The 26,041-nt window shown below is 45.6% G+C and overlaps 1 protein-coding gene across 2 annotated transcripts in view; it reads right to left on the minus strand.

The window, feature by feature from the left end:
- VAV3 (vav guanine nucleotide exchange factor 3) overlaps window positions 1–26,041 on the minus strand; it is a 157,537-nt gene that overhangs the window by 9,421 nt on the left and 122,075 nt on the right. For both annotated transcript variants that reach the window (XM_087827792.1, XM_087827793.1), the window contains exons 20-25: window positions 21,947–22,083; window positions 11,958–12,023; window positions 10,331–10,365; window positions 9,035–9,151; window positions 8,390–8,477; window positions 2,712–2,841 (exon numbers count right to left, since the gene is read on the minus strand). In XM_087827792.1, the coding sequence (XP_087683918.1) occupies window positions 2,712–2,841; window positions 8,390–8,477; window positions 9,035–9,151; window positions 10,331–10,365; window positions 11,958–12,023; window positions 21,947–22,083 (573 nt within the window). The remainder of the gene's footprint in view (window positions 1–2,711; window positions 2,842–8,389; window positions 8,478–9,034; window positions 9,152–10,330; window positions 10,366–11,957; window positions 12,024–21,946; window positions 22,084–26,041) is intronic.

Below are 26,041 nucleotides of genomic sequence, written 5' to 3' on the forward strand. Positions count from 1 at the left end.
CCAGCACTTCTCGCCATGCCCGTTGCACTCCTGTCTCCCGGTCCACCAGGGTCTTCCATCTGCCAGCTGTCCAAGGCAAGTACTCGCATATCGACTGGGACTAATTCCACCCCAACTCCTTCATCCGATCGCTTCGACCGACCTCCAGAATATACTCAGATCTGCCCGTGTCCTGCTCCACTGTCACTAAAGCCACCAGTGTGCCTCCCATGGACATCTGCGGCTGCCTCTTGACTTCTCCCTTTTCTGCCCCTGCCCCCTTCCAGCCAGTCCTCAGAGTAGCCGGTGAGCTTTTCAAACAACGACCATCACTCATGCCCTTTCCTGCTATAAAGCCTTCAGACGCTCCCATCAGACCGGGCGCCACTCGCTGTGCTCCCAGCACATGGCAGCCTTCTCATTCCTTACACATATGAAGTTCCTTCATTTCTAAATACTTCCGTGTGTACTCGCTAAAAACAAAGGTTTCTTCTTATATAATCACAGTCCAGTTATAAAAAGCAAAAAAATATTATTACTTTATCAAGAAACCAATTCAAAATCTGTTCACTGTGCCACGTATGTTCTTTATGTTAAAAAAAACAAACACAACTTATCTATTTCTAGTCCAGGATTCGACGCACCCAGGATCACATGTTGAAGGTCGCTGTCAGGACTCTACAGTCTCACTGAATCTGAAACACTCCCTCTGGCCTCCTTCGCCTTGCATGATGTTGACCCTTTTGAAGAGCACAGGCTGATTCTTTTGAAGGATGTCCTTCAGTTTGGGTTTGTGTGGTGTTGCCTCGGGATTAGACTCAGATTATGCCTTTTGGAAACAGCCCACCGAAGTGTGCTGTGTTCTTGGGGAATCTCACTGGGAGGTACATGGTATCTGTCTCATTCTTGATGTTAACTGTGATTACGTTCTTATGAGAAGATACTTTGAGATTATCTAAATACAGTAATAACCAACATTAAAACAAAAAATTAGCCAACTCTACCCTGTGGTCCAATTAATAAGAACTTGGGAAAATGTTTGAGGTCTGCGTATGGGTTATGAAATAGCTCATTGTGCAACTTTTCCCAGTGTAATTGGTCTATTAACATCCCCCTTTACCTCCCTCTCATGTGTACAGAGAAAGAAGTCTAAGATGCTATCTTTAAAAGAGTGTATTAACATATTTAATCTCATTCTGCGTTCATCGGATGAACATGCAAGGCCCGGACAAGCTATGAGAGGTCAGAGAGCTACTCAGGAGCAGACCTGGAAATAATTAAGTGCTCACTGTGCGGCAGGAGAGGCAAAAACTCAGTTCCGTGCCCTTTCGAATACATAAGCCCTCGGGTACACCTATAAGAACCTAGGAGACCTGGGTAGCAGTGGGCTAAAAAATAGATAACTTTTAATAGGTGTTTGACGTTTCCACCTCATGTGGGCTCTGACTCCTCTGACTGCAACGCGTGGCCATTTATCACGAATCCTTGTGAAGAGAACAGCTATTAAGTTATTCAAACAAACGCCAAACCTGCCAGTGCATGTGATGAATTCCTTGAATTTTTACTTATATGAAGTGTATGAAATTTTACTGGCGCTGTTAGAGCCCTGAGCGTTGCCTGTTTTTCTTTCAGTTTCTGGGTTTAGGGGGAGAAAAAGTTAGAGTTATATTACACTGATGTAAATTCTTTTTTGAAACACCTCTGGAAATTCCAGTTTTGCTTAGGCTAAGGATTCTAAAAGTAATAAAACTGTATTCATTTTGCCTCCAAAACAGGTTTATTTAAAAAAAAAAAAGATATCAAAACAAAAGAATGAAATCAGGTTTTATTCCCAACATTTTTCATCCTGGTGGTCTCTCTACAAGCTCCCTACAGGCCATCCCGAAGGTCTCTCTCACCACCTCCAGGAAGGTGATATGACATTAAGCAGTGATGAGAAAAAGGTCTCTGCCTTAACTCAGACTCCTACTAGAGCCTGCTTTGGTCTGTGTGCTAACCCTTGATGACCGGGCGTGGGTGGCACAGTGCTCGGCCTCAAAGAAAGTGGCTGATGGACACTTTCACATATACTGGCGTCAGAGCAACCACGATCCCAGAAGTAATCTTTGAAAGGGAATCATAAGGAGACGGGGGATGGTCGGCTGGATGAGAGAGCTGGGCATGGCATTATGACAACAAACATATGTAAATTAAAGAGTTTGGCTGCCCTGGCTGGTGCGGCTCCCCTGGTTGGAGTGTCGGCCCATACACGGGAAGGCTGCAGGTTTGATTCCTGGTCAGGGCACATACCCAGGTTACAGGTTCAATCCCCGATCCGGGCACATACAGGAGGCAACCGATCGATGTTTCTCTCTCTTTTTCCCTTCCCCGCTCTCTAATAAAGATCAATAAGCATATCCTCAGGTAAGGATTTGAAAAGAAAAAAAAAAAAAAGGAGTTTGGCTGATGTAAAAGTCATTGAAAAGTATAAGGCTTGCATAGTAGCATACCCTTTACATTTCTGATGGAGCTCTGAACACAAGCATGATTTTTAATCTGGCCCAAAGAACTTATCTAGAAATGCTCATAAACCTGTGGGTCCATCTGATTCTGCTTTGCTCAAAAAATCCCTTGCTCGAGGCATTAGCATATTAATTGCTTTATATTTCAAACTTCGGGAGAAAGGTGTTTAATGTCATTGTGCCTCCGCTCATTAACCGGCAGGCAACGGTGCCCTAAATGACGATACTCACAGCTGTTGCCCACTCTGCTCCCCCTCTGTCCAGCTGAGTGCTCCGGCTCCTTGTAGGGAAACTGCAGGGTCGTATCCAAGGTTCTGAACCCCTCTTTCAGGGAGTGATGCTTGTAATACTCCACGAGTTCCTTTGGGTGAAACGAATAAAAGATCATTTTTAATAAGGCCAGGTCTTTTCTCAGACACACAGACTCCTTCACATGTACTTGTTTATGTGTAAGGATGATCCGTTCAATGCTAAATTTTCCATAAGTCTACGCAAAAGTAAGTAATAATCGCTCCCTGCTGCCCAGTAACTGTCTCTGCCACTCGGGCCTGCGCAATGGCAGTTCCCCCTATTGCTGCTCAGGGGCAGGGAGCATCCGGTTAGATTTCCGTCAGATGCGGAAGAAACCATCCTCAACCTCGATTTCAGAACGGTAATTACTGCTCCTATTTATGAAATACTTGCCTTTCTATACAAAAATAAAGGGAACAGCTGTCTGCTGAATATATAGCAATTTCTAGTTTCCTGCATTTTCTTTCAACGTCTCAGAAAAACAAACTTGATTGTCGATGTACTTTTCCATAGGGAACCAAAGTTGATAAACCACCAAAGCTGATCAACTTGACGTTGCTTCTGGCTGACGATGAAGTGTGGGGGAGCCCATCTTCTAGCCCTGCATAGCTCCTGGTGCTTACAGAGGCCAGTAACGTGGTCCCCTCCAATTTTCTCTGACACCTCATTTGCCTTAAATACACCTGAGCCCAGTATAATAACCTCCCACCATCTTTCATACTAAAATTTCAGGAAATTTCTTTTGACATGCTGGTTTCATGGATTCTGCACAAATCCGAATCCCTCTACTTTAAACGGAAATTAAATAATAATAAATCTGTAATGGGAAAAAAATGTATATTATCATTAGATGATACTGGAGCTATAACATCTCTTACAAACAGCTGAACTGAAAATAAAAGCAGAATCACTTTGAACCGAATTATCTGTGGCTTCTATTGCAGTACAACTGCTGAAAAACAGTGTCAAACCAACTCATTTCTTCTAAAAAATCACACTGATGTCAACTCAGTATTTCCATTCAGTAGTTATGTTCAAAGTTCCCCCCAAAAAATCAATCAGGCCAAAAATCACCCGGAAGAAGGAATAGAGAATCATCAATGAAACATGAATCATTTATGAGCAAACTCAGCTGAGGGTGGAATGCACTGTGTGGGGAGCTCCTGGGGTCACAAACATGAAGATAAGGCCCTTTTAAATAAGAGGGGAGCTTCTGCAAGGTCTCCGAAAGAGCTGCACACATGTACATTGTGAGGATGCTTCAAAGGACATCAGAGAGCTGTTCTTTCAGGCTTGTTATTTAAACCGAGTAAAAATGTAAAAATACAAAAATAAAACTGAAAGGAATAAGCCAGTAACTTGGGACTTCAATGTAATTTTGTTACAGGTAGTATGGATTTTATGTATTATATTAAAAAATTAATCTGAATTTAAGTTTATGTGAAGTTGGCTAGAAACTCTAGAATTGTCATCCTGAGAAGGACCCAGGGATCATTTAATGCCTACCCGCCCCCAAATGTTACCAAAGCAAAACGAATTTTCGAAGGCCAAGGGTCCTGAGGCCGAGGAAGCTGCCAGACGCTTCTTTACCATCTCACGGGACAGACGTTAGCTGCCCCTCTCCACTCCAATGAGGGCCCGTCCCTGCCCATTTCTCACGGGCCAGACGTTAGCTGCCCCTCTCCACTCCGATGAGGGCCCGTCCCTGCCCGTTTCTCACGGGCCAGACGTTAGCTGCCCCTCTCCACTCCGATGAGGGCCCGTCCCTGCCCGTTTCTAAGCAGGGGAACTGGAACTACACAGTGCCGCCGCGGGCTTTTCCAGTTCACGCCTCTGTGCCTCTGTACTGTAGCCTAACCCACCCGCCTCGCAGTCGTTGACCTTCAGGTACTACAAGTAAATAAGATGACTCAAAACAAAAGGCAGGGCTAAGCTTCCCTTATCGCACACGCACACGGAGGCGTCCGCAGCTCCTGTCTCTAAAAAATAATGAGAGCCAGGCACTCCGGTTACCAAGGCAACAGGCAACAGGGATGGTTTATAAACAGCACTTGGACCTGGATTGTCTGGCATACATGACAATTAGAACAAAATTAATGCCTTGTAATCTGGATACAGACATTCACTTAGAATTTGAATTTAGTGACTAGGAAAAAACAAAAAAAATCTCGATTCACCAAGTAACGGACACCCAAGGGAAAGCAAGTGAGGTCACACCCACCCAAGGCCAATCTTCTCTTTGAGGGGCTGGCTCACCTAAAACCAGTTCTGTGCAACTGTGGTTTATACCCTTTCCAAATTTAAATTTAAATCTGGGCCCTAAGCAGTTTCACAGGTGGGACATAACTCTACCGCCAATGATGGGAGGGCGGTGAACTGTTCTGGAGAGACAACTACGCAAAATCACAGACCCTGCTTATACTGGGAATGGTGCTATTTGACGCCAACATCATAAAAGGTAACTCTGGCCTGGCCGGTGTGGCTCAGTGGTTAGAGCATCAGCCTGTGCACTGGAGGGTCATGGGTTTGATTCCCAGTCAAGGGCACGCACCTGGGTTGCAGGGTCGATCCCCGGCCATTTGGGCACGTGCGGGAGGCAACCGATCGATGTGTCTCTCTCACATCAATGTTTCTCTCTTCCTCTCTCTCTCTCCCCTCCCCCTCTCCTCCACTCTCTCTAAAAATCGGTGGAAAAAATATCCTCGGGTGAAGGTCAACCAAAAAATAAAAAATAAATAGGTAACTCCATGAAGTTGGGTGGTCCTGGTTTAGGGAGTCCCTACGTTGCCAGAGTGACGGTGCCGATTAACCCACTACCTCCTTCCCAAGGGGCTGGTTACTGTCAGGAGCCACAGAGTATTTCCTAGTTTGGGGTCAAAGGACAGCACTATTGTGAGGTTCTTGGTACAGCTGGACATACGAATTTGAAAGCATTTTTATAACACAGTGGTGTCCTTTTTGAATTCTGCAAAAACACAGTGATTTCACATAATAAGGACTCAACGTAAAACTGTTCAACAAACAAAAACACAGAGCAGGGGCAGCTCCAGACTCGTTCGGCTATCTCCCTCATCACTTTTTCACAGTCATTTACTAAACCTGGCGAACAGTATTTTCCTAAGACCTATCAGCTCATCTTTCATTCCTTTTACAATTACAGTCATGAGTCGCCTAATGACGGGGATGCGTGCTCAGAAATGCACCCTGAGGCGATTTCATCATGCTAACGCTCAGGGGCCACACTGCGCAGAAAAACACGAGATTAAATCAAGCACAAGAGAAAATGATGCCATCGAGAGGCTATGTAAGAGGCTGCTGCTGGCATAGCCTGGCACACTGTTGGACAGCCAGCTTTTTTTATAAGTAGAGAGAGTACACTAAAATGATGATTGAAAGTGTAGTCAATACCTAAACTAGTAACAAACTGCTTATTGTCATTTTCAAGGATCATGTACGTGCTACACTTTTATATGAGTGGTAACGCAGCAGGTCTGTTACACCTGCGTCACCACAGAGTCGCCCGTCGCCCTACCGGGTCACCAGGTGATAGGAACTTTCAGCTCCACTTTAATCCTACAGGACTGCTGTCGTAGATGCGGTGCGTCGCTGACCGGAACAGTTACGCGGTACGACGGTCTATCCTTCGCTAAGGTTTTGTAGTTTCATCACAGTTTTGCTATTAATTCTTAAGCCCCTCCCTTGAGCCCACTGTGCTATGTGCTTCCCCACAGAAGATCCCAGGGCACAGAGGGAAATGTAGTATGTGCATGTCTCTAGCAGTGGCATTTCTGATCCCCTACGCCTATCGTATAAGGGTGGCTCACTTTAGCTCTGTGACAGGTGCTTTTAATGCCCTTTCCAGAACATCACGCAGAAGCATTCACTGTTGTCTGGTAAAAATTATTTGAGTTCTGGGTCTCCACTGCTTGTTATGCAGACAGCAACCAAGGGCCTACGTCTACTAATCCGGCCACTGTGGGGTTACTGGCTTTTCACATCGAACCGTAGCTGCTGAAGGACTTTCTGGAGCTGAGCCCAGGTGGCCCGAAGCTGAACTGTTCGGCCCTTTCCAGCGGCTGTTCCTTTCCTCCTGTTCGCTCGTCTCCTCTGACGGGAGTTTCCTTTGTTACTTTCCGGGTCCACAGGCTGAAGCTCATCGTTGGTCCTACGGCAGATTTTCGAAGCCTCCCATTAACTGTGATACTGTGGAGCAGCCTCGTTACCATCCGCGGAAGTCCTGCAGGTGCAGACTCAAGCTGGCGAGTCTTGCGGCGATAAGGAGACCCCCCCCCACATGCAAGCTTTGATCGTGTCTCAGCTGGGGCTGTCGCTCAGTATTGGGGCGCCCCCTTCTCCCCGCCCCCCAGGCTTTCATGTTGGGTAGAAGCTCCTCAGGTCCCGTCCTCTCTGTGCATAGTCTGCTGGTTCCAACAGCATGTGAGTCGCTGCCTGCGGGTAGGAGGATGCCTGGTCACCAATATGAGAGTTTCCATTTTCCAGGATATGATATTTATGTCCAGAGGGGTTTTCTTACTTTTCTTTCAACTCAGGATGTTTCACTTTCTTGCAAACGCTGACTCCTGTCTTGCGGTGGCTCCAGGTTTGGGGACGAGGCTTCCTCGCTGGCCTGCTTTGCGAGGCTCGCTCGCTCTCCGTTTTAACTTTGTTGTTAACATCTGCAAAGTGCTTTGAGATGTTTTCCGGAAGGCTGCAGCACATCTCACTTCACTGACTGAAGATCAATAAGTGGGCCTTCCCGATGTTACTCAGAGTGCTCGGGAGAGCACCACCTACCAGTGCGCCTCATGTCCTGTATCCAAATTCTTCATTATCTCCAGACACTCTCTCAAACTTGAGAAACAGGCTTGAGACCACTCTTACAGAAATATGAGCTTTTTTACTATCAGCAATGCATGTACAGTATAATGGGACATATGCATTGTTCATATGGCATACACATAATATTCTTATACACCAATAAAATTATTAGGTTGTAATGTATTAACTTGCAGTAATTAATAAAATAATCTCTTTTTTTTCCACATGAAGCAAATTGGTAACAATATACTATTTCAATTTAAATATAAAGTTCCTATGAGCCCAGCTGGTGCGGGTCAGTTGGTTGAGTGTCAGCCCATGCACCAGGAGGTCGCCAGTTCAATTCCCAATCAGGGTACATGCCTCGGTTGCAGGAGGCAGCTGATCGATATTTCTATCTTTCTCTCCCTTTCTCTCTCTCTAAAAAAATCAATACAAACATATATTTTTAAAAAGTTCCTATGAGATTGTTGTGTGGTAAAAATGTTACCTTATTAATGTTTAGTTGTGCGAGGCAATGAAGGAGAACACAGATCACTTAAATCAGCAGAAAATAAAAAAAGTTTTCCTACGTGACAGTATATTGCATTTTGTATGGAATGACGCTAAACGTAAGAAGTATAAAAAGATCGTAATTCTTGAAGTTAGAACTTTCATGATCTGCTGCAAAATTATAGTATAATTCTCTTCAAACAACTTTTCAGTGATCAGAATTTCCATGAAGCTGTAGAAATTACACTGACCTTTCTAATAAGAGAAAAGTGAGGCCCACAGATTGGAAAGAACAAATCAATGCTTACCATTAAACTTCTGAATTTTCTGTTTTCTGCAATGTGGAATAAGCCGTCTCTTGTTACAATCTTGATGTGCTTGGCTTCATTATTGTACCTGTGGGCAATGAATAACTTATGAATATAAATGTGTTTTTAATCAGAAAGAATCAATAACGACCAGAGGGCATGCCCCCATAACGTTACAGGAATTAATTCGGAAGACAAAATATATACCTTTGCCAATACAGCGGTGACAGCTAATTAACAAAATATATTTACTAGATTGGCTGAAGATACAACCGGTATCTGAAGTGAGAAGGGGCATTAGATTGGACCGGTCGTTATGTGTTTAGTTAGTTCTACTGGAGAATGCAGAAAAAGAAAACAAAATCTAGTCATTGACATTCTCAGAATTTACTAAAAACATACACACGTCAAGTCACCCAAATACACAGTTATGAAAGAGACCTAATGTGCCAATTAGCAGCCTGCAACACTTCATAGTGTTTTTCTAACAGATGTTTTCAAGTATTAATGAACTGTCTGGATAGAAGCATTATTTCTACTGTAATTAGAACCTTGGTTTTCAACTCCAGTGTTACCCATGTCAGATGGTCTGCGCAATTATGGAAACAGAGAATCTATTTCTGTGAAAGTATTTGTCCTACTTACTTAATGCTAATGGCATATTCTCCTGACTCTTTGGTCCTGTGCCTCACCAGGTAAGTACTGTTCACCCTATTAATAAGTTCGGTCTCTGCCTGCAACCTCTCCATAGCTCCGGCATACCTGTAAGGAACAACGACAGAACATTTGCATAAATACCTGGGAAAGAACCAAAGCTAAAAATAAGTACCCATCAGGATTTTAATTTAGTGGCAGATCTGAGCTCTTTTGACTTCTGTATCGACTAATTCCATTGCTTCAAAAAATTAATGCAGGGAGACATCCTTTAGTTCGTCCAAACACAGAGGTTCTACAAAGCTAACAGGAGTAAAGTGAGCAACGCTTAATACACAGTAAGCACCCAGAAAATATTTATCCAATAAATAAATGAGACAAAGAGAGGAGCCAACAGGTACTGGGTTAGAAAGATTAGGGAGTTCAGGGAAGGGCTGCCCTGCATAAGATACACACATATACACACACACAACCCCAAACTTCACCTTTTCTATGTACACTATGAAATAGAGTCTACTTTGAACAAGAATCTACTATGAAATAGAGTCTACTTTTTCTCAAGAAAATTCCAAAAACAATTAAAATTATTTTCAAAAATTATTTTTTTAGATAAATTATTAATTCTGGTAGTCTGCACACTGGATAAACCATTTTCTTAAGCAGTCAGCAGTACTGAGTAAAATATGTCTTTAAAAGATTTTTTTTTCAAAACCAGAATTCAGTTCTTTGTAAACTACGTTGACCCTGAACATGCTCAAATTCCATAACAATAACCATAATAATTAAGAGCTCCAATTCAATGTTAAAATAGTCTTTAGTGACCTTTTACATCACATACAGGTTCAGTGAGCAATCACTGGCAAAACACGTCAGAAATTTGGGGCAATAAAAAATAAAGGGAAAAAATTATGTTTAGATTGGCGCTCTTTCAAAGTTATTCATCAATTAATATTCCAGAAAATTCTCTGATTCACATATAGACACGTGCAACTCGGTGTAAATACCCACCTCTAACATCGACTATTTATTTGAAGTAGACACAGTAAGCCTATGTCCTATTCCTTTCTGTGGCTGTTACAGGCTCGGAGCTGACCGTCCCGCGCACACCACCCCAGTAAACACATGCAAAGGTCGGCAACACACTCATTACGGTGCTTTGCTGCGTCTCAACACACCTCCGTCCAGCAAATGGAAATGGAATGTGGTTTCGCGCCCACCCCGTTCAGGCGCCCTTGAACTACGGCTATGGCATTAAGAGTTAGCTGCACAAGCGTTTCTAATACTTACCAAGGTTGGCAAGAATAATCTACTGGTTTGGGCACCTAGGATATAAAAAGGCCACAAAAGATTAAGTTTACTTAAGGGAAGCTTTCAGAGATCAATCATTAACTCAGTTCCGCTGACTCAGCTACACAACCCTAAGCAGCACGGGCCGGGTCTGCCCGCTGGCCGTTTCACGCAGAGTGAATCACAGTCTGTGTCAGGTGAGGAGAGGATCATTCATCGCGCTTTAATTCATCCCTTCATTCATTTTACTGCCACTGTACCTCCCAGGGGAGAGAGAACAGGAGAAATAGGACCTGGAAACTTTGGGTATTTATTATCAAGGTGGTTTCATTCTATCGTGGAAAATTAAAAAGAAAATGTGAGGGAAACCAAGCAGTATCCTGCTTTCCCGGGACACTGAGAAACAGGCAGAACAAACACCATGTCCTGCAGACACCCTCTTCGTTGGTAACACGGGCGCTAAGCTCTGGTTTGTGAAGTCTACCACCTGGAAAACCTTTTATTCGTGAAAGAATCATGGGAAAGATTCATTTTCCCCTTTTTCTCCTATAGAGCTCTGCAAGAGAGAAAATATTACATTTTCTATGCTAATGAAGACAGAAAACTTCTTCCGGGTGCTCATGGAAACTAGAAAATGAACAAAGTCAATATTCATAAAATAACAAATAAAATAACTACTACTGTGTGGATGGGCAAAGTTAGTAAACACCTAACAAAAGGCTGGCAGTACAGACAGGTTGTCTCGTGTTCAGAAATTTTTCATGAGTGGCGGACACTCACGTTTATAACATCAAAGAGACGGACCCATTCAGAGAGCCAGAGAGGACTGAGATACAGCAGCCAAGACAGACGGAGGGTGGTTTCCTTTTTCCAAACCATCAGCTCCATTAAATTAGTAAAAAACATTTTCTTTACCTAGAGTCAAGAACTTTAAAAGTTCCGTAGGGAAATCCACCCTCAACACCCAATTATGATGATAAAATAACGTCGCCCCATGAATCCCATAAAGCATTAGACAGGACGCTGCATTACAGTCACCCATAATAATGCTGGGGTGACTTTATTAATAACAATAACTACGCTTCGTTCTCCTCGCATCTACCCAAGGGGTTTGATGACTCCATGAAGTGTCATTAGAACGTTACATAAACGGCAACGAGAAACTAAAGCACAGCAGAAGGCACTTAGAGATTCAACTGGAGAATCTGCGGCTTTCGCGCCTTCAACGCACTCGTTCAGGGGCAGTTCCTCCGCAGGCCGGCGGGAGCGGGAGCAGGTCGGGCCCTGCCATCTCCCCTGGGTGGGGAAAGGGAGACTTGGACAGAGCATCTCCTCTGTAGCTTTGGCTATTCCTTCTAAGACCTTGTAGACAATGTAATCTCGTAAATTCTGCTAAGTTAAATTTTCTTCTTGCCTATGTTCCCCTAACTTGTATAAATATTTTTCTCACAATCGAATCATAATGATTTGGGAATTTTAATAACATTGCACATATCATTCAAACGCGAAATAATATGATCACTCCAGAAAGTATTAACAAGCAACCAGACAAGTATTACTGTACATTCTTGCGCAATGAATTACAACAGCCAGAACAAAATAGAAGAAATAAAATACTCATACGTACGCATGGACAGGGCTTGACAGCATCACTTGGGAAAAATCCAACCTCTCCAGATGCTAGATTTCTACCCTAAATTAGAAGAAAAATGTCAACATGAGAACAAATGGACTACAAATGATAATCCCATAATACTACGTACACAACGTGGTCGCTCAGGATCCTCAGAATGACTGACACGTTCTAGCCAACTAACTTGCTATGGCTCAGGGAGGGACGCAATAAGCAGAGAGGGTTTAAAATGGTTAAATGTTACGTGTGGTTTCAAGTCATGAGTATAAAACAAGAATTCAAGCTTGACTTTCCAATCTACCGTTCAATTTTGTTCACTTTATAGCCCCCGATCCTACACAGAGACAACAAGCAATATTGTATTTTCCAACTTCACGTTCATCATTACAAGTAGATCACATTGGTTTTGTGCAGGCTCCATAATTAATTGGGAATTCGATTCACTTGGTGACTGCTCGTGTTGCTGACGGAACTCATGAGAATGCCGCTCCCAGACAAGAGACGGGTCAAGAGACGTAGAAACATGAAAAATGGGAGAGCAGGGGACACGTAACGGATTTTTCAGTTTCTGACGGTGCACGGACTGGCCCATCATTTGTGTTTCTTCCTCTGTAGAACCAAGGGTTCCTCCTGAAAGGCACGGATGGGAGCCATGCTGGACGGTAGAGGGAGAGGTCTCCATGGCCACATAATGAACAAATGTCCTAAAACTAGGGGATCATATACTTTCTACCCACACCAGGTCTTCTGAGCGTGGCGGGTCGTGATGATTAACTACATCAGGACACAAGGCGTGAGGAGGCAGGGCGGGGTACACCGGGACACACGGCGACTGCACAGGCCACTGCGCAGTTCCCCATCGCTGCATTTCAGGCGCGAGGCTGGGGCCTCTCAGGAGGGGGAGATCGTCACTAAGCCAAGTCCCCAGGCCATTCCAAATTGTTTGCTCCTTAACGAAATACCCTAGCAGTGCAGGTTACATTTCCTTATGGTCACGGACGTCCTTAGATGACAGGAGGGAGCGCTAATTTAACGTAGTCTAAGAGATGTATAAAGTTGCACTTTGTCCCAAGTTCCTGGGAGACGCCAGTTGTAGCTCTGAGAGATGGCATGTGCCGTTCAGTGACTGTCCCCCTCACTAAGGGACCAGCCACCCCCACATTTGGAAGCAGTGAGGAGGGGGGCTGTCTGTGGCTCCCCAGTGGGTGTGTCTGGGAGCACATTGCTAATTCATTAATGCCAATGGGGGAGCAGCTGTCAACCCCCTCCGCCCAGATGGCACAGCAGGCTCTCGCTGTGAAATCCACCGTCCTCAAAGCCAATCATTTTGTGCACTTTACGTTTTGATCTCTCTGAAATTGTTACTGACCTTGATGGGAGACCTGGAGCTGAATTTCCTTCGCCTTTGCATTCCCATGTGGGCATTTTATTCTGGGTCAGATCTTCCGCTAGTCGTTCCTTTTGTGCCTACTACAAATGCCAGAGATCGGACACCTCTTTCAGTTCCCCTCCCACCTGATAGTCGTCCTTGGGAGTCTGTTAGCAACGTCAAGGTCAACCTGAAAACACGTCTCTTTCCCAGCGTCATCTGATGCGCCCTACAGCGCTATCTTTTATGCATTTATTCTGCAGGGCACTCTCTAGATCATGCGATGGGACTTCAGTAAAATCGAACAGTACAGGTTGGGTCGTTCCTATGAAAATATTTTTTTTGGAAAGAACCTGAGAAACCGGGTATGGGCCGTAAATGGCAAGAAAAGATGCAACTTTATAATCTTCATTAATCACACTGGAGCAGACAGGAAGCAAAATAATATTACATCATAATTCATAAAATAATGCCTTCTTTCCCTGAAAAGCAAACTGCCTCCTGTAGAAAACTGCATCAAACTAAAATTATTGACACCTTTCCCTCAAATCCCGGAACCCCGTCAATATAAATGCATCCGCAGACTCTTAATTATTTCCAACTGACCTTAGCTTATAACTATTTCTCATTCTTCTTTCATAAGAATCCACAGTGAATCATAATGAACTAAAACCATTTTAAATATGCTGGTAGAAATGGTATTTACAATCCACCAGTACAGAGGAAAATACTAATGGGTGCTAGGTCGGCAGAGCCAAAACTGCACTTTTTAAACCCATGGAGACAGATAGCTTAAAATGACAGAGGACGTCCTACAAAAGTCTTAATCGCAAATTACTTGGCTCCTAACTTTGTGAAAAGGAGACAGAATTGCTTTAAGAAAAATACAGTGACTTTTCCCTGTGGCTCATTTATCCCCATAATACCACCTGGATGGAGCTTTCACACGCTCCTGGAATAGCGCAGAACAATTGGAAACAGGTGTGGAAAGCTGAATGCTAAAAGGGACAGATGAATGGTTATTTATGAAAGACTGAAATTCTCCCAAGTTACAATGCCCTAAACACAGTCAGCGTATGCACCGTGGTGCTGTGGAGATTACTACGCAATTTATCACGCGTGGGTGACGGCCCGAGTGACCGTCACCCTGCCCAGCCACTGTCAAACTGTCAGAGAGACACAGTCTGAGCGTGAGGGGAGCGAGACGTACAGGGGGGCCACGAATTACGGGAATAGAGGCAAATACACAAGTCAGTTTACCGACTGGGTGGGCGGACGGACGGACAGATGGATGTGTAGAGAGATGGAGAGAGCCTGTAGCAGGCACTATCCTGGGAATTGCTCTGGCAGCTCTGGGGAATGCACGCAACAGGGCCAAAGTGGCGGCGACGGAGGGAGGCCAGGACGAAGGCCCTGTGTGCAGCTGGTCTTGGGAGGAGAGTGACCTGCGGCCGCCGCGTCGCGCCCACTGTCATCAGTGAGCCACGTGTCAGCGCCGGGTCTCGGAGAGCACGGAAAGGCAGCATCAGACAGTACAGCGGGGACGCGGCGTCCGAAGGGCTCCTTCTGTCCCCACCTCGGCCGCGAATCACGGTGCAGCCCCGGACAAGTCTCAGTGGTGGCCGAGGGCAACGGAAGATCTGCCGCCCGCGCCTCACCAGGCGGCAGGATCGAGGGGCGAACCTGTGTGAAAACACTTGGCAAGCCCTAAAAATGCCTCTTTTCCGTTTCCCCCCACGGCATCGCTTTTTAATTACTCCCAATTGATGGTTTCACTTCTGAATTTTCATTTTCTAATTGACCTATTCATGTGCTATTAAAATAGAAATTTTAACAGGGTCCTGTGTACAATCCCACCACCTTCCTCACGTCTAGACACGTCGGCTAAGCCACGGGTAACGCAGGCTCTCACGTAACTTTCGCGTGAACAGGAAACCCCACGTCCCAGATGGTCCATTTCTTGAAGCGAGCGCCCTACTGCTTCCTTCTAAGTAGGCACATTGCCCCATCGGAATTGCTTCTTGTATGGCAAGTGAGATCTGCATTTTCCCACTAGCGATCACCCTGAAAATCCAAGCACGACTGCACATGGTTATACCGAATGGTCATTAGGACGAATTCCAAAATATTCATGCCTCACACAGAGGCACGAAACCATGAGCCTTGAGCCATTAGGCAAAAGAGACCAGGATGCTTAACTTTCGCCCAGCGTAGAAACGGAAAGCAATTGTGAGGGTATGAAATTCAGAGCCCCGGGGAGTTCGTTGGCAGATGAGGGGCCGTCCCGGGCTGAGAATTCTGAGTAACCAAACAGGCAACACTTGCGTCTCGGTCCAGGGTCTCTGAAATTAAACTTATCTTCAATATGCAAAGCTTAATAACTATATCAAGTTGTCAAAACAGAGGACAAATCCCTCCGTTCCACTAGAAGGTTTTCCCAACGAGCCCAACATTGTCTGTGTTGACGGCATCCCTGAAGTTTTGGCAGACGCAAGTGTCAAAAACTCGAAAAAAAATTAAAAGTTGTGCAATGTACACTAAGGAAAACGCCACTAAAATGCCATGAGCTGTATTTCTACACTCACTGGATGTGAGAGGAATATAACAGCAGAGTGAAGCTTTGGGGGACGTTTTCCATATTATCCAAAACTGTATTCTGTGTGGCCCGTGGATTTCCCCGGCAGGGAAGGGAACCCTCCGGCGATGGGCGTCTCCCAGGTCCCACCGGCTAAGACGCTGCGCATGGTGCGCTCCTAAGTCACGGTCTCATAACTGTGTTTTATTGGTGCAGTAAAGAAAAGAAGACCTTTGATAAAAGAAAACAACAGCAGGCAAAAGCCAACCTGCACGTGGGTAAACCAGACCTCAGACGGTCGCTCGACACAAAATCTCGGGAGATGAACAAGGTTCCACCGCATCTCGGAAGAAATCCTACTTGGGAGAGGCCATGTAACCCCCCAAAATAAACCAGGCTCCACAAAAGTCCAAAATGTAGAAATCTGTTTTTCTAATCCTGGCAAACAACGAATGGATGTTTTCCTACCCTTGGTGGTTTTAATCGTCAAGTGATCACAGCAAACATTCTGAGGGACAGCTCGGCGCGCACGCTGCTCACGCAGCATCGGACGTCGCTAAGAAGTTCCTTTTCTACCACGAGAGTCAGCCGACCGCCCAGGGTGGGTGAGGCGCTAGGCCAGGCACCGGGGGCCTACAGACGGACAGGCACGGCTCCTCACTTCAAGGATCTCATTCAGATCATGCCATTTCCTTGACTGGCTTTTGCTTTGGTTATTTTCATAGATTTTTACAGAATTTGGGGTCAGAAAAAAGTCTCACGAGGTAATCATCAGGTACGGCTAGAGAGTAGGGAGCCTTCTACTCCCGGCCTTCTGATCTTGGGAAAGCCGTCTAACTTTTCTTGGCTTCAATATTCCCACCAGTGAAAGGGCAGAAAGTGACCCAAGGATTTCTGAGGTGTCTTTTACCACCACTGTTCTTTGCTTCCATGAGCATTTTCCCCAAGTCCCTACAGTCAAGTTACTCTGACCAAGAAGTATCTGATCCACAAATTCCTCATGAGGGACGTTACGTGTCGGTGATTTAACCCGGTCGCACTTCTTTATAGAAGACAAGGACATTTCAGGTCCTTAACAACCTTCACTCTAACTCGGCGTGAAGTCCTCTATTTTGCGGGGTACACAGGACTGGACTTGCTGGGGATTTCATTCATTTATCCATTCTTCAGGAATTCAAATTATGTGAGTGATTAAAATTCAATAGGCGTTATAGTTTGATGGATTATTTGCCCGAGGCCGTGAGGGTATGTGCACACTCCACTGGAACCACCGTGGTATCAGATCAGTAGTCACGTCAGACGCGACTGCGGGCCGATGGCCCAGTGGACGGCCTCTGACTGACGCGGACGTTGAATGACTGCGGCAGGCCCTACCGTCCACGGGGACAACGTAACAGATGAAAAGGGACCACAACAGAATTCCCAGACCCTTCCCCTTAATAATGCTCTCTCCTGGGAAAAGATGAGGTGCTGCTTCACTGTCCGATCTTGGACTTGGATGGCAGTGTTCTCATCTAGGTACATGATAACCTACATTTCACCCCGGACCAAACTCAGGAAAAATACCAGGAAGAACTATGCACCGAAAATGTCCATCTTGAGAGTCAACAATCAGGACCTCGCCCACTCGCTCGGGAGCCTCGCCAAGCCCCAGGACACGGTCTGTCCGCTTGGAAACATTCCCGAGAAGCCAGTTTACGATCTGTTCCGTCAAAGCCAGCTGGCAGTCACCCCGGCGAATGTTCCTCCCAGCCCTCCCCAGCATCTACTATCTCCCCTCATCATCTCTCCCGGCCCCCCTGTTCTGTAACAGGCGTGCTCTCTGCTTTTTTCTCCTTTCCTGTAATTAGGGACCCTGATTTAACCCAGCAGCTGCAGGTAAACACCTGTTAAAATGAAGGTCTCGTGACTGCAGGACATACTGACGCCAAACGAGCGCGGACTCTTCACACAGCTTGACCCCCACGCGCAGCCATTCCCAGGCCGCCCGGCTTCTCCGGGTTTTACACAAGGGACGGGCAGGCGGTGAGAGGCAGGTGAGAGGCACCGCCAAGGTCAACGGAGGAACAAGCTCAAGGTCAACCTTGAAACTGCGCCCCAGCAAAAACCAAGGTGGGGATTTCGCGGAGAAACGCCCTGGGGGAGGGCTCTGAGCTGGGAAAAGCACAGCTCCCAGAGACGTCTGCTCCCCGGTTACGAGGCCGAAGCAGGGAGTCTGCGGGACGATACCCTTGGGCCCCTTAAAACGACCCATCTAGTTTGCCCTCTGTGGAGATGTCTGTGCATTGACCAGGTTGTGTGCAAAAACTTCCACTTCTTCAAACAAAGACCACGGAGATGCCTGATCTGTAAGTGCGAAGCATCTCAACGATTTTCTAGGTTACTTAACTCTCATTGTGGATAAATATATATATATATATATATATATATATATATATATATATTGGGGGGCATACTGATTACAGCTCTACCACTTATTATTGCCTTTTGGTTCCAATTAGCTTACAAAATCCTCCCTGTGGAACATTTGAGTATTCACAGATGACAGGGGCGCAAATAAAGCCCCGTGTAATATAAGACACACGGTCCTCACTGTTCCCAAGCTTAATTCTAAAAAGAAATACATATAAAGCGCTCTATCATATAGAAACCATATATGGCATGGCATGATTTCATATTTGCCTGTTTCTCTTGCTCCTCCCCCGCCCCCCCAGTAGGCAGAATCTGTATCTTTTCTGGAAAAATAACTTTTCTAATATGAACAATCTCTTTCGGCATGAAGCATATTCCCCTCAGTTACTAAGCCCTTATGAACGACTTAAAAGCAACAGGTTTATCACCACCGGTCAGTGACACATCAGAAGTGGCCTTTGTGTGGCTTCACTCAGTCAAAACCGTGCCTCGCACCTGCATGAGGCAACTGCCCTGAGTGGCCAATTTTCTATTCTATACTCACTTCACTTGGAGACAGTCCCACAGAACTTTCACAGAAAGAGAAAGAAAGAACAAAGGAAAAAAGACAAAAAGCTGCCAAATAAGTCTCTTCAATGCAAAGATTCAACAGAGACCATTTTTACAGCTCAATTGGCAACTCATTGTTTGAAAGAAGTTACAATAAAAATGCAGATAGGCCACTCGCTTCAATAGCATTAGAAATTACTGTTGTTATAGTAATAATGCAGACTAGACTAATAGCTATTCAGAGAAAGTTCCTGATAGTGGGGGATGCTTTGCATTCTCTGGACAAAGTATATGCGCAAAACGTGTCAGTCTACAGCAAAATCCAACTTTCTGCACTAACTCGGGAAGAGACTCAGGGAAAAAAACAGAGGAGAGAACAGTTTTGTTCGCAAAGCATCTCTTCTTCAACATTTCCAAATACGCCAAAGCACCTGGCTAGTACAAAAGGCATGTTTGAAATGCCAACGCACCATCCCAGGAACTAATCAAGACTTTTCTCCCCAGATTTAACACTGGATATATGGGTGGCAATGTGATTTATAAAAACCCTTAATAAGAAACTTAAAATGGAAACCCATGTCATCATCCGTGAGCTCTGATCATTCCTTAGACCGTTAAGGCCACGAGGTCAGACACCAGTTGTCTTGTTGGCGGTCCTCCCAGTAGGAAACAGAGTCGGACACATAGTAGGCACTTTATCGGTAGTTGATGGATAGATAGATGGATTAATAAAGAGGAGCTTCTGTCTAACGGGCACTGTAATAGAACTTTTTCATACATTGTAGCTTTTGTTCTATATGCAGTAACGATCATAACATTTATTTTCTTCTGTATGCATTTTACAGAAGATAAAACTGAGGCCTACAGAGGAAGTGATCTTAAGGTTATTCTGCTAACACATGGCAGAGTCAGTAACTAACACTCAGCGAGCTGAGCTACAATCTCCTAAATTCTTGCACAGGAGAGAAAAGCATCCACTTCCTTCTCTGGTGATAATCACCTGCAACCTCAAATGAGAAGGAACCACTTGGGTGGAGACCGAGAGAAGTGCTTAAAAACTATCTTTTCAAAAGCCATTAAAAAAGAAATCCCCGGTGCAGGAGTCACATCCTCTAGGATGCAAACCATAAAGCAGCTGTCTTCTCGGAATGTGAAAACTGGCAAATTGATGCAGATGGATCCACAGGAAACGTACCTACAGACTCAAGTGACTCCAGAGGATCCAACCAGCAACATTCTTTCCACAGGAGGAAAGAGGCTATCATTCTAGATCATTCCACTGAGTAAGGCCACACTCAGGCCAGTCTCCTACAGGTACCTTCCACAGGGACAGTCCATAAACCAAAAACTGGCTCTATATCATCACAGCCTCAGAGCATTGCAAGACCTCAAAATGCCGTTTGAATCTAAGAAAAGAATTATGTGAAGTTCAGTGTGAAGGTAGTAGCAAGCACATTTTATTGCACGCTGGTTCTCTGAAAATGTACCATTTGATAATTATCAGAGCCAAGGTATTACATTTATTGTAACACCATATTTTGTAGGCACACTTACTAAGTTGGTTTATTATCAGTGACTAGTGAGCTGAGGAAAATGGCCGTAACTACTGTGGGATCTTATCAATTGGTTTCTCATCTAGTCAGTGGCTCACATTAAATTTATCTGGGCTTCTATACAAACTATTCACGCCTGGGTTCAGGGTTCAACCAGACCAATTGCAGTCTAATCCCTGGAAAGGGGTTATGTGTTGACATTTTTACAAAGCCCCCCAGGTGCTTCAGCCAGAGTTGTGAACACTACTTGGGCGCAGCCCTCCTCCTGTAACAGGTGAAGACATCAGGCCACGCTGTGAGTGAGCTGACCATGCCACACAGTTATCTGGCTACAGATGCATGACCTGAATCCAGGTTCTCTCACTCTCCTTGGCTCCTTTCAATCAGGAGGAATGAATGGTATCCAACGAAAATTCCTCTGACTGGCTTAGAGGCACCCACAGGACAATTCTGACTCAAGCCACCTCTTTGCCAGAAATACTACATGAACTTTTAACTCATGTCTGAATATTCAAACGTATCGCTCGCTGCCTGCAAGCAAGAACAGTCCTTCCAAAGACAGGGACCCAATGTCAAGCCACCAGTCCAAGCTGTTCCTTGACGCGCGAGCAGTGTCTGAGTGGCGAGCGCAGGGCTGACACTCAATACACACTTGCTGATCTGAAATAAACGTGCTAATTGTTTTTCTCTGTCCAGACATGAGCGTCCCTTGTCCCTATCATATATCCTTCCCTCAACAGACATACACACTCTGCCATCGAACAGTTCTCATTTCTCCTGAGAGCTTCCAAAGCCATTATTGCACCATGAGACTGGGAAAGCTTCGTGTCCCCGAGTCTGCTAATAGGACACAACAAGTAATGTCTATGAAGAACAGGGGTGCCTGAGGGCTGGGGAGGGCAACAGGCCAGGACATGAGGGGCCTGGGGGGCAAACAAAAACTCTGGGGGCTGACTTTGGCATTTTGGTTGTAGTGATTTCACTTGTACATACATTTGTACACTTTACAAACTGTACACTTTACATATGGACAGTTTACTGGACGAGAGAGATTTCACCACCAGCAAACAGCAAATGCTCACTTACTTTCCATATCTCATATATTTCATGAGTGATGCCCAGAGCACCTCTGAGAACCTCAGGTAATTCTGTGGGTGGTGACAAATCAACTATGGCCACAAACGGCCACGGACAAGCTCTTTAGGTAGTTCCCCTTAAGTGAATCATTAATATATAAATGCCGTGCAAATCAGGTCATACCCACAGGTCCTAGGTTTGGAAAAAATGCTCTTGCAAAATATGAATTTTTTAATAAAAAATTGTAATTCTGATTCACAACACTGACCCCAGTTTTCTTTAGTGTTCTAATGCCCGTTGCCACTTTGGCGTTGGTACGTATGAGAAAGGTTAATAAAAAATACTTTCCCCCACATCACGTAAAATTTCCAAAGCCAAGAGCAGCCGGTTTCCAGGAGGCGGTCATCGGTCCTTCATTAAACGGACAGGGCTGCCATTCGGGCCGTACCTGCCAGAACAGGCTGTGCGCGTCTCCCCGCATCAGCTCGACGGTGTCCCCGGCCTGGATGTGCAGCGGGGGCCCTTCGTGGAGGGCGGGGGGTGGCGTCCCAGCATAGCTCCTGATCACCTGCATCTTTGGCAAACCTGGAAATAAGCAACACAGGTTTTAGAATGGCGAAGATAACAACGTGTGAAGTCCAAATGTACTTTCAAAAAAAGCACAGAGCCATTATCAACATGAAGAAGTGTTCATAGCCCCAAGTCCACGTAAACACCTGAAGTCACTACGATGGAATGTGTTTAAATTTTCTCATTTGAGATGCTGATGTAACCAGACATATTTATGCCCCGATCCCGTCCATACCTCCCCTCTCCCTCGCCACCCGTCTATTTTTAGTTGAGAAAATATTTCTCTTTCCACTGATGCCTGCATTGTGAAAAACACATCACGTACAGTTTAATGGGGAAGAACCCATTTTTTCACCAGCCCGATCCTTTCGCCGATTGCTCCCCTCCTGGGCACTGCCTGACGCCTGACTGCATCACGGAGGCGGCTGCCCTTTCTCTGCATGTCGCGTGTTGCCCAGTCTAAGGCTCGTATCTTAAGGTTATCTTTGCAATTCAAAAGCAGGCCTGTGATGGATGTGCCAGGGCCAGACTGAAGACATTTATGTGGAGAAATTCTTCAGGCTCCAATTCAGGCTTGCAAAACAGGCCCGGGGAAGGGAGCGTGTCTAAGTCAACAGCACTGACAAAGACTTAGCATCCAGCCCGCCTGTCCTTTGTGTTTCTCTGAATGTGCATCAAAGACCTTCGCGCAACATCTCATTTCGGAGAGCGGCAGCTTCAGCTGCACCAATAATGTCACCAAGGGACAACCTCACAGTCACCTTTTCATGTAGAGGTGAAACCGCTCCCCGCTATAAGAGCTCGCTCATGAGCATGTCTGTGGCACCTTCATGGACTTAAGCCATTGCTAATGACACTTCGAGGCTTTTTTGTTGTTGTTAATCCTCACGTGAGGATATTTTTTCCATTGATTTTTAAATAGAGTGGAAGGGAAGGGGTGCGGGGGGTTGTGAGAGAGAGAGAAACATCAATGTGACAGAGAGACATCGATTGGTTGCCTCCCGCACGTGCCCTGACTGGGGCCAGGATCAAACCTGCAACCCAGGTACGTGCCCTTGACCGGCACTTGAGCCCAGGACCCTTCACTGCATGTGCCAACACTCTAACCATTGAGCAACACTGGCCAGGGCATGGACACTTCAAGACATTTTATTCAAATGCTGGACCCTGGTAAAGGTGCAACTAGCAGAAAAGGCTGCACTAAGCCCAGAAAGGAAGGTGAATGTCATTGAGTTGTCAGCGTCCAAGTTACCTAGAAGAGACCCAGTATCCCCATGAAATGTTCCAGCCAACAGCTTAATGAAGTCCTTAAAAATCCCTTCACAACCACCACCCCAAAGGGAGAGAGCAAGTTTTCTCCAACACATTTTACCCATCCGATCAATGGGAGACAGAGGGCAGAAAAACACTGCGCCCTTCACCCCAATTCGGCTGCCGTTAACTGCCGGGGCACGTCGGAGTTGCCACACCTGCCCTGGCTTCAGGTCTGGTGCCCCAGGACCTCGGGAGGGGCTGACTTTCATCCCACATCCTTCCTGGAGCGCTGCCCTGCCAGATGGTACCAGGCGGCGCCCCTGCGCAAACAGCCGGCTGTTGTCCTCCCAAAAATCACCACTTGCCCGCGCTTCTCGGTGGAGCGTTTACCCGACCCGCACACAGTGAGGGCCTTGAGAGGGGAAAGCGCTTCGTGTACACTTTCCATGAGGTCGCTCTTGTGCATTTAACATGCTATCCCCTCACTTTGCAAGTTACATAAATGTTCAGTCACTATGCCATACGCCGGAAACTAATATAATATTGTATGTCGGCTGTAACTGAAAAATTTTTAAATTACCTTAAAAATAAATATATAAATTATACAATAGTATTTTCCTATTTAAAACCCCTCCTACTGCACTTAGAATGAAATCTGAACTCCTGGCCATCGCCTACGAAACCATGTATTTTCTGGCGCCCGTAACTCTCGGGTCCCATCTTGCTCAGTCTGGTACTTTCTCACTGTTTCCCGTCACTCTGACCTTTGCATAGTTGCTTAAATGCCCTGGGCGAGTGGGACCAGCCAAGACGGTCTATGTTATGAGCTTCAACTTGTACCTCATGTAGTTATTCACTTGTCATCTGTCTCCTCTCCTTTCCTTTTCTATATATTAGTACTGCCTATATTTGTATGTTAAAAACATTTATTATTTTCATAGTCAAATTGAGCTTTTAATAATGTAAATATTCAGGTTTGATTGGACAACCAATAAGTTTTTACTTGCTTTTACACGGATTGTATTTATTTGTGCTTTTACCTAAAAATATGATCTATGCAACTGAAATTTTGCAGGAATTAAAGTTATTTTTAATGTGCAAAATTGCTCATATAGTTCTCAAAAGTCCTGAAGGACTCCCTTAATAATTTACACTCATCCTGAATATCCTTTAAATTAGGTGACTTGCTCATTTATGGAAAAAGTACATTTTTATTCCCTACATTCCACTGGCAAATTGGCATAAAAATACCACACATTCCAACATGAGGGTGAGCAGCTTATACTTTCTAAAAACAGTCTCTGGCTCACCCCTCGCTCTCCACCTCTCTCTTGCGCTCCCCCCGTGACGCACTTGCTCAAGGAGCTGAGAGCCTCTCTAGCTGCGCTCCCCAAGGGCTCGGACGTGTGCAGACGCGGCTTATTGATTGTGAGGGGGGAAGAGCATCGCTACCGGTACCCCAGCTGGCAGGGCTCCAGGGAGCGGAGGACTCGGGCCCATCGTTTCCATGTGCTGGTTTTTTGAGAGGCCAGGGAGTCCTAAGATCAGGGCTCTCCATAAAAATGCATGTAGTCCTGGCCATGCATTTAGTGGGGCTCGGTGGGCAGAGCGCTGGCCTGTGCACCGAAGGGTCACGGGTTCAGTTCCCAGTCAAGGGCACGTACCTGGGTTGCAGATTCAATCCCAGGCCCCATCGGGGGGGGGGGGGGGTGCTGGTCTTTTTATTTTTCTGTTCTTGCTTCCTCAAGGTTAGCTTTATTCTCTCCCCAAGCTTTCAGCTTCCTATCTTTTCTTTCCTACATAAAGGGCTTCTTTCATCAACCTTAAAGATCAAAATTATGCTATGGTTTCAACTTGTTCAAATTTAGCATAAGGAGCTATTTAAGTGGTTAGACATACACTTGCTTCTAATTATCTGAAAAATAATAAAAATGAAATGGAGCCTACATCCCAAGGGCATAATAAATAAAAATATAAAAGTAATAATTATTGAAATGTAAACTGCTGACTACAACGAAAAATACAACTGTTCAAATAGTAAGAAATTGTGCCGAAAAGTCATGAATCGTCCGGGAAGGCAGTTACAAGAGTAAAAACAGGGCTGTGCATAGAAAAGGTACACCACGCTTACCTTTGTGCCGCCTCACTTCTCAGAACACCAGTGTCCCCTACCACACGGTCACGTGCAATCACACACTACGCTAACACGGCGCTGAGTTCTAAAGCCAGGGCATGAAAAATGGCTGACCCTAAAAATAACCAGCCCCTGAGCTCCTGGGCAGAAGCTGACCAATTATTTATGTGTTTCTGCTACGGGGGGAAGTGTGCCTCGTCTCCCCCTGTCGCTGTCGGGGGTGGGGTTCTTGCAATATCTAGAGAAAAGGGAATTTCTGAGAGTAGCACTGGAGGGTGCAGTACAGAAAGCTTTATTTCCGCGCAGTGACACCCCTGCATTTCCAAAGTCCTATGTCCCCTTGTCCAGTTACAGCAGAAGCGTAGCCGGGGCTTCGGCAGAGCTAGAGTCAGAGGCAGTGTCCAGAGCTTCCTTCCATGTTGGAGCCGGTCCAGCCCAGCATCAGGCCAGTTTCGGTCCATTAGTCCACTGCGCGGGGTCTGCATGGCCTGGGCCGCATGGGAGGGGGCCAGGGAGCCACGCGCGATGGCCAAACCAGGCCTTTCCCACGGCCCACCCCCCACCTTAATAGCCAGCCAGCCAGAA

Source organism: Miniopterus natalensis, chromosome 19 (assembly GCF_054644295.1).
Source record: "Miniopterus natalensis isolate mMinNat1 chromosome 19, mMinNat1.hap1, whole genome shotgun sequence".
Lineage (NCBI taxonomy): Eukaryota > Metazoa > Chordata > Mammalia > Chiroptera > Miniopteridae > Miniopterus > Miniopterus natalensis.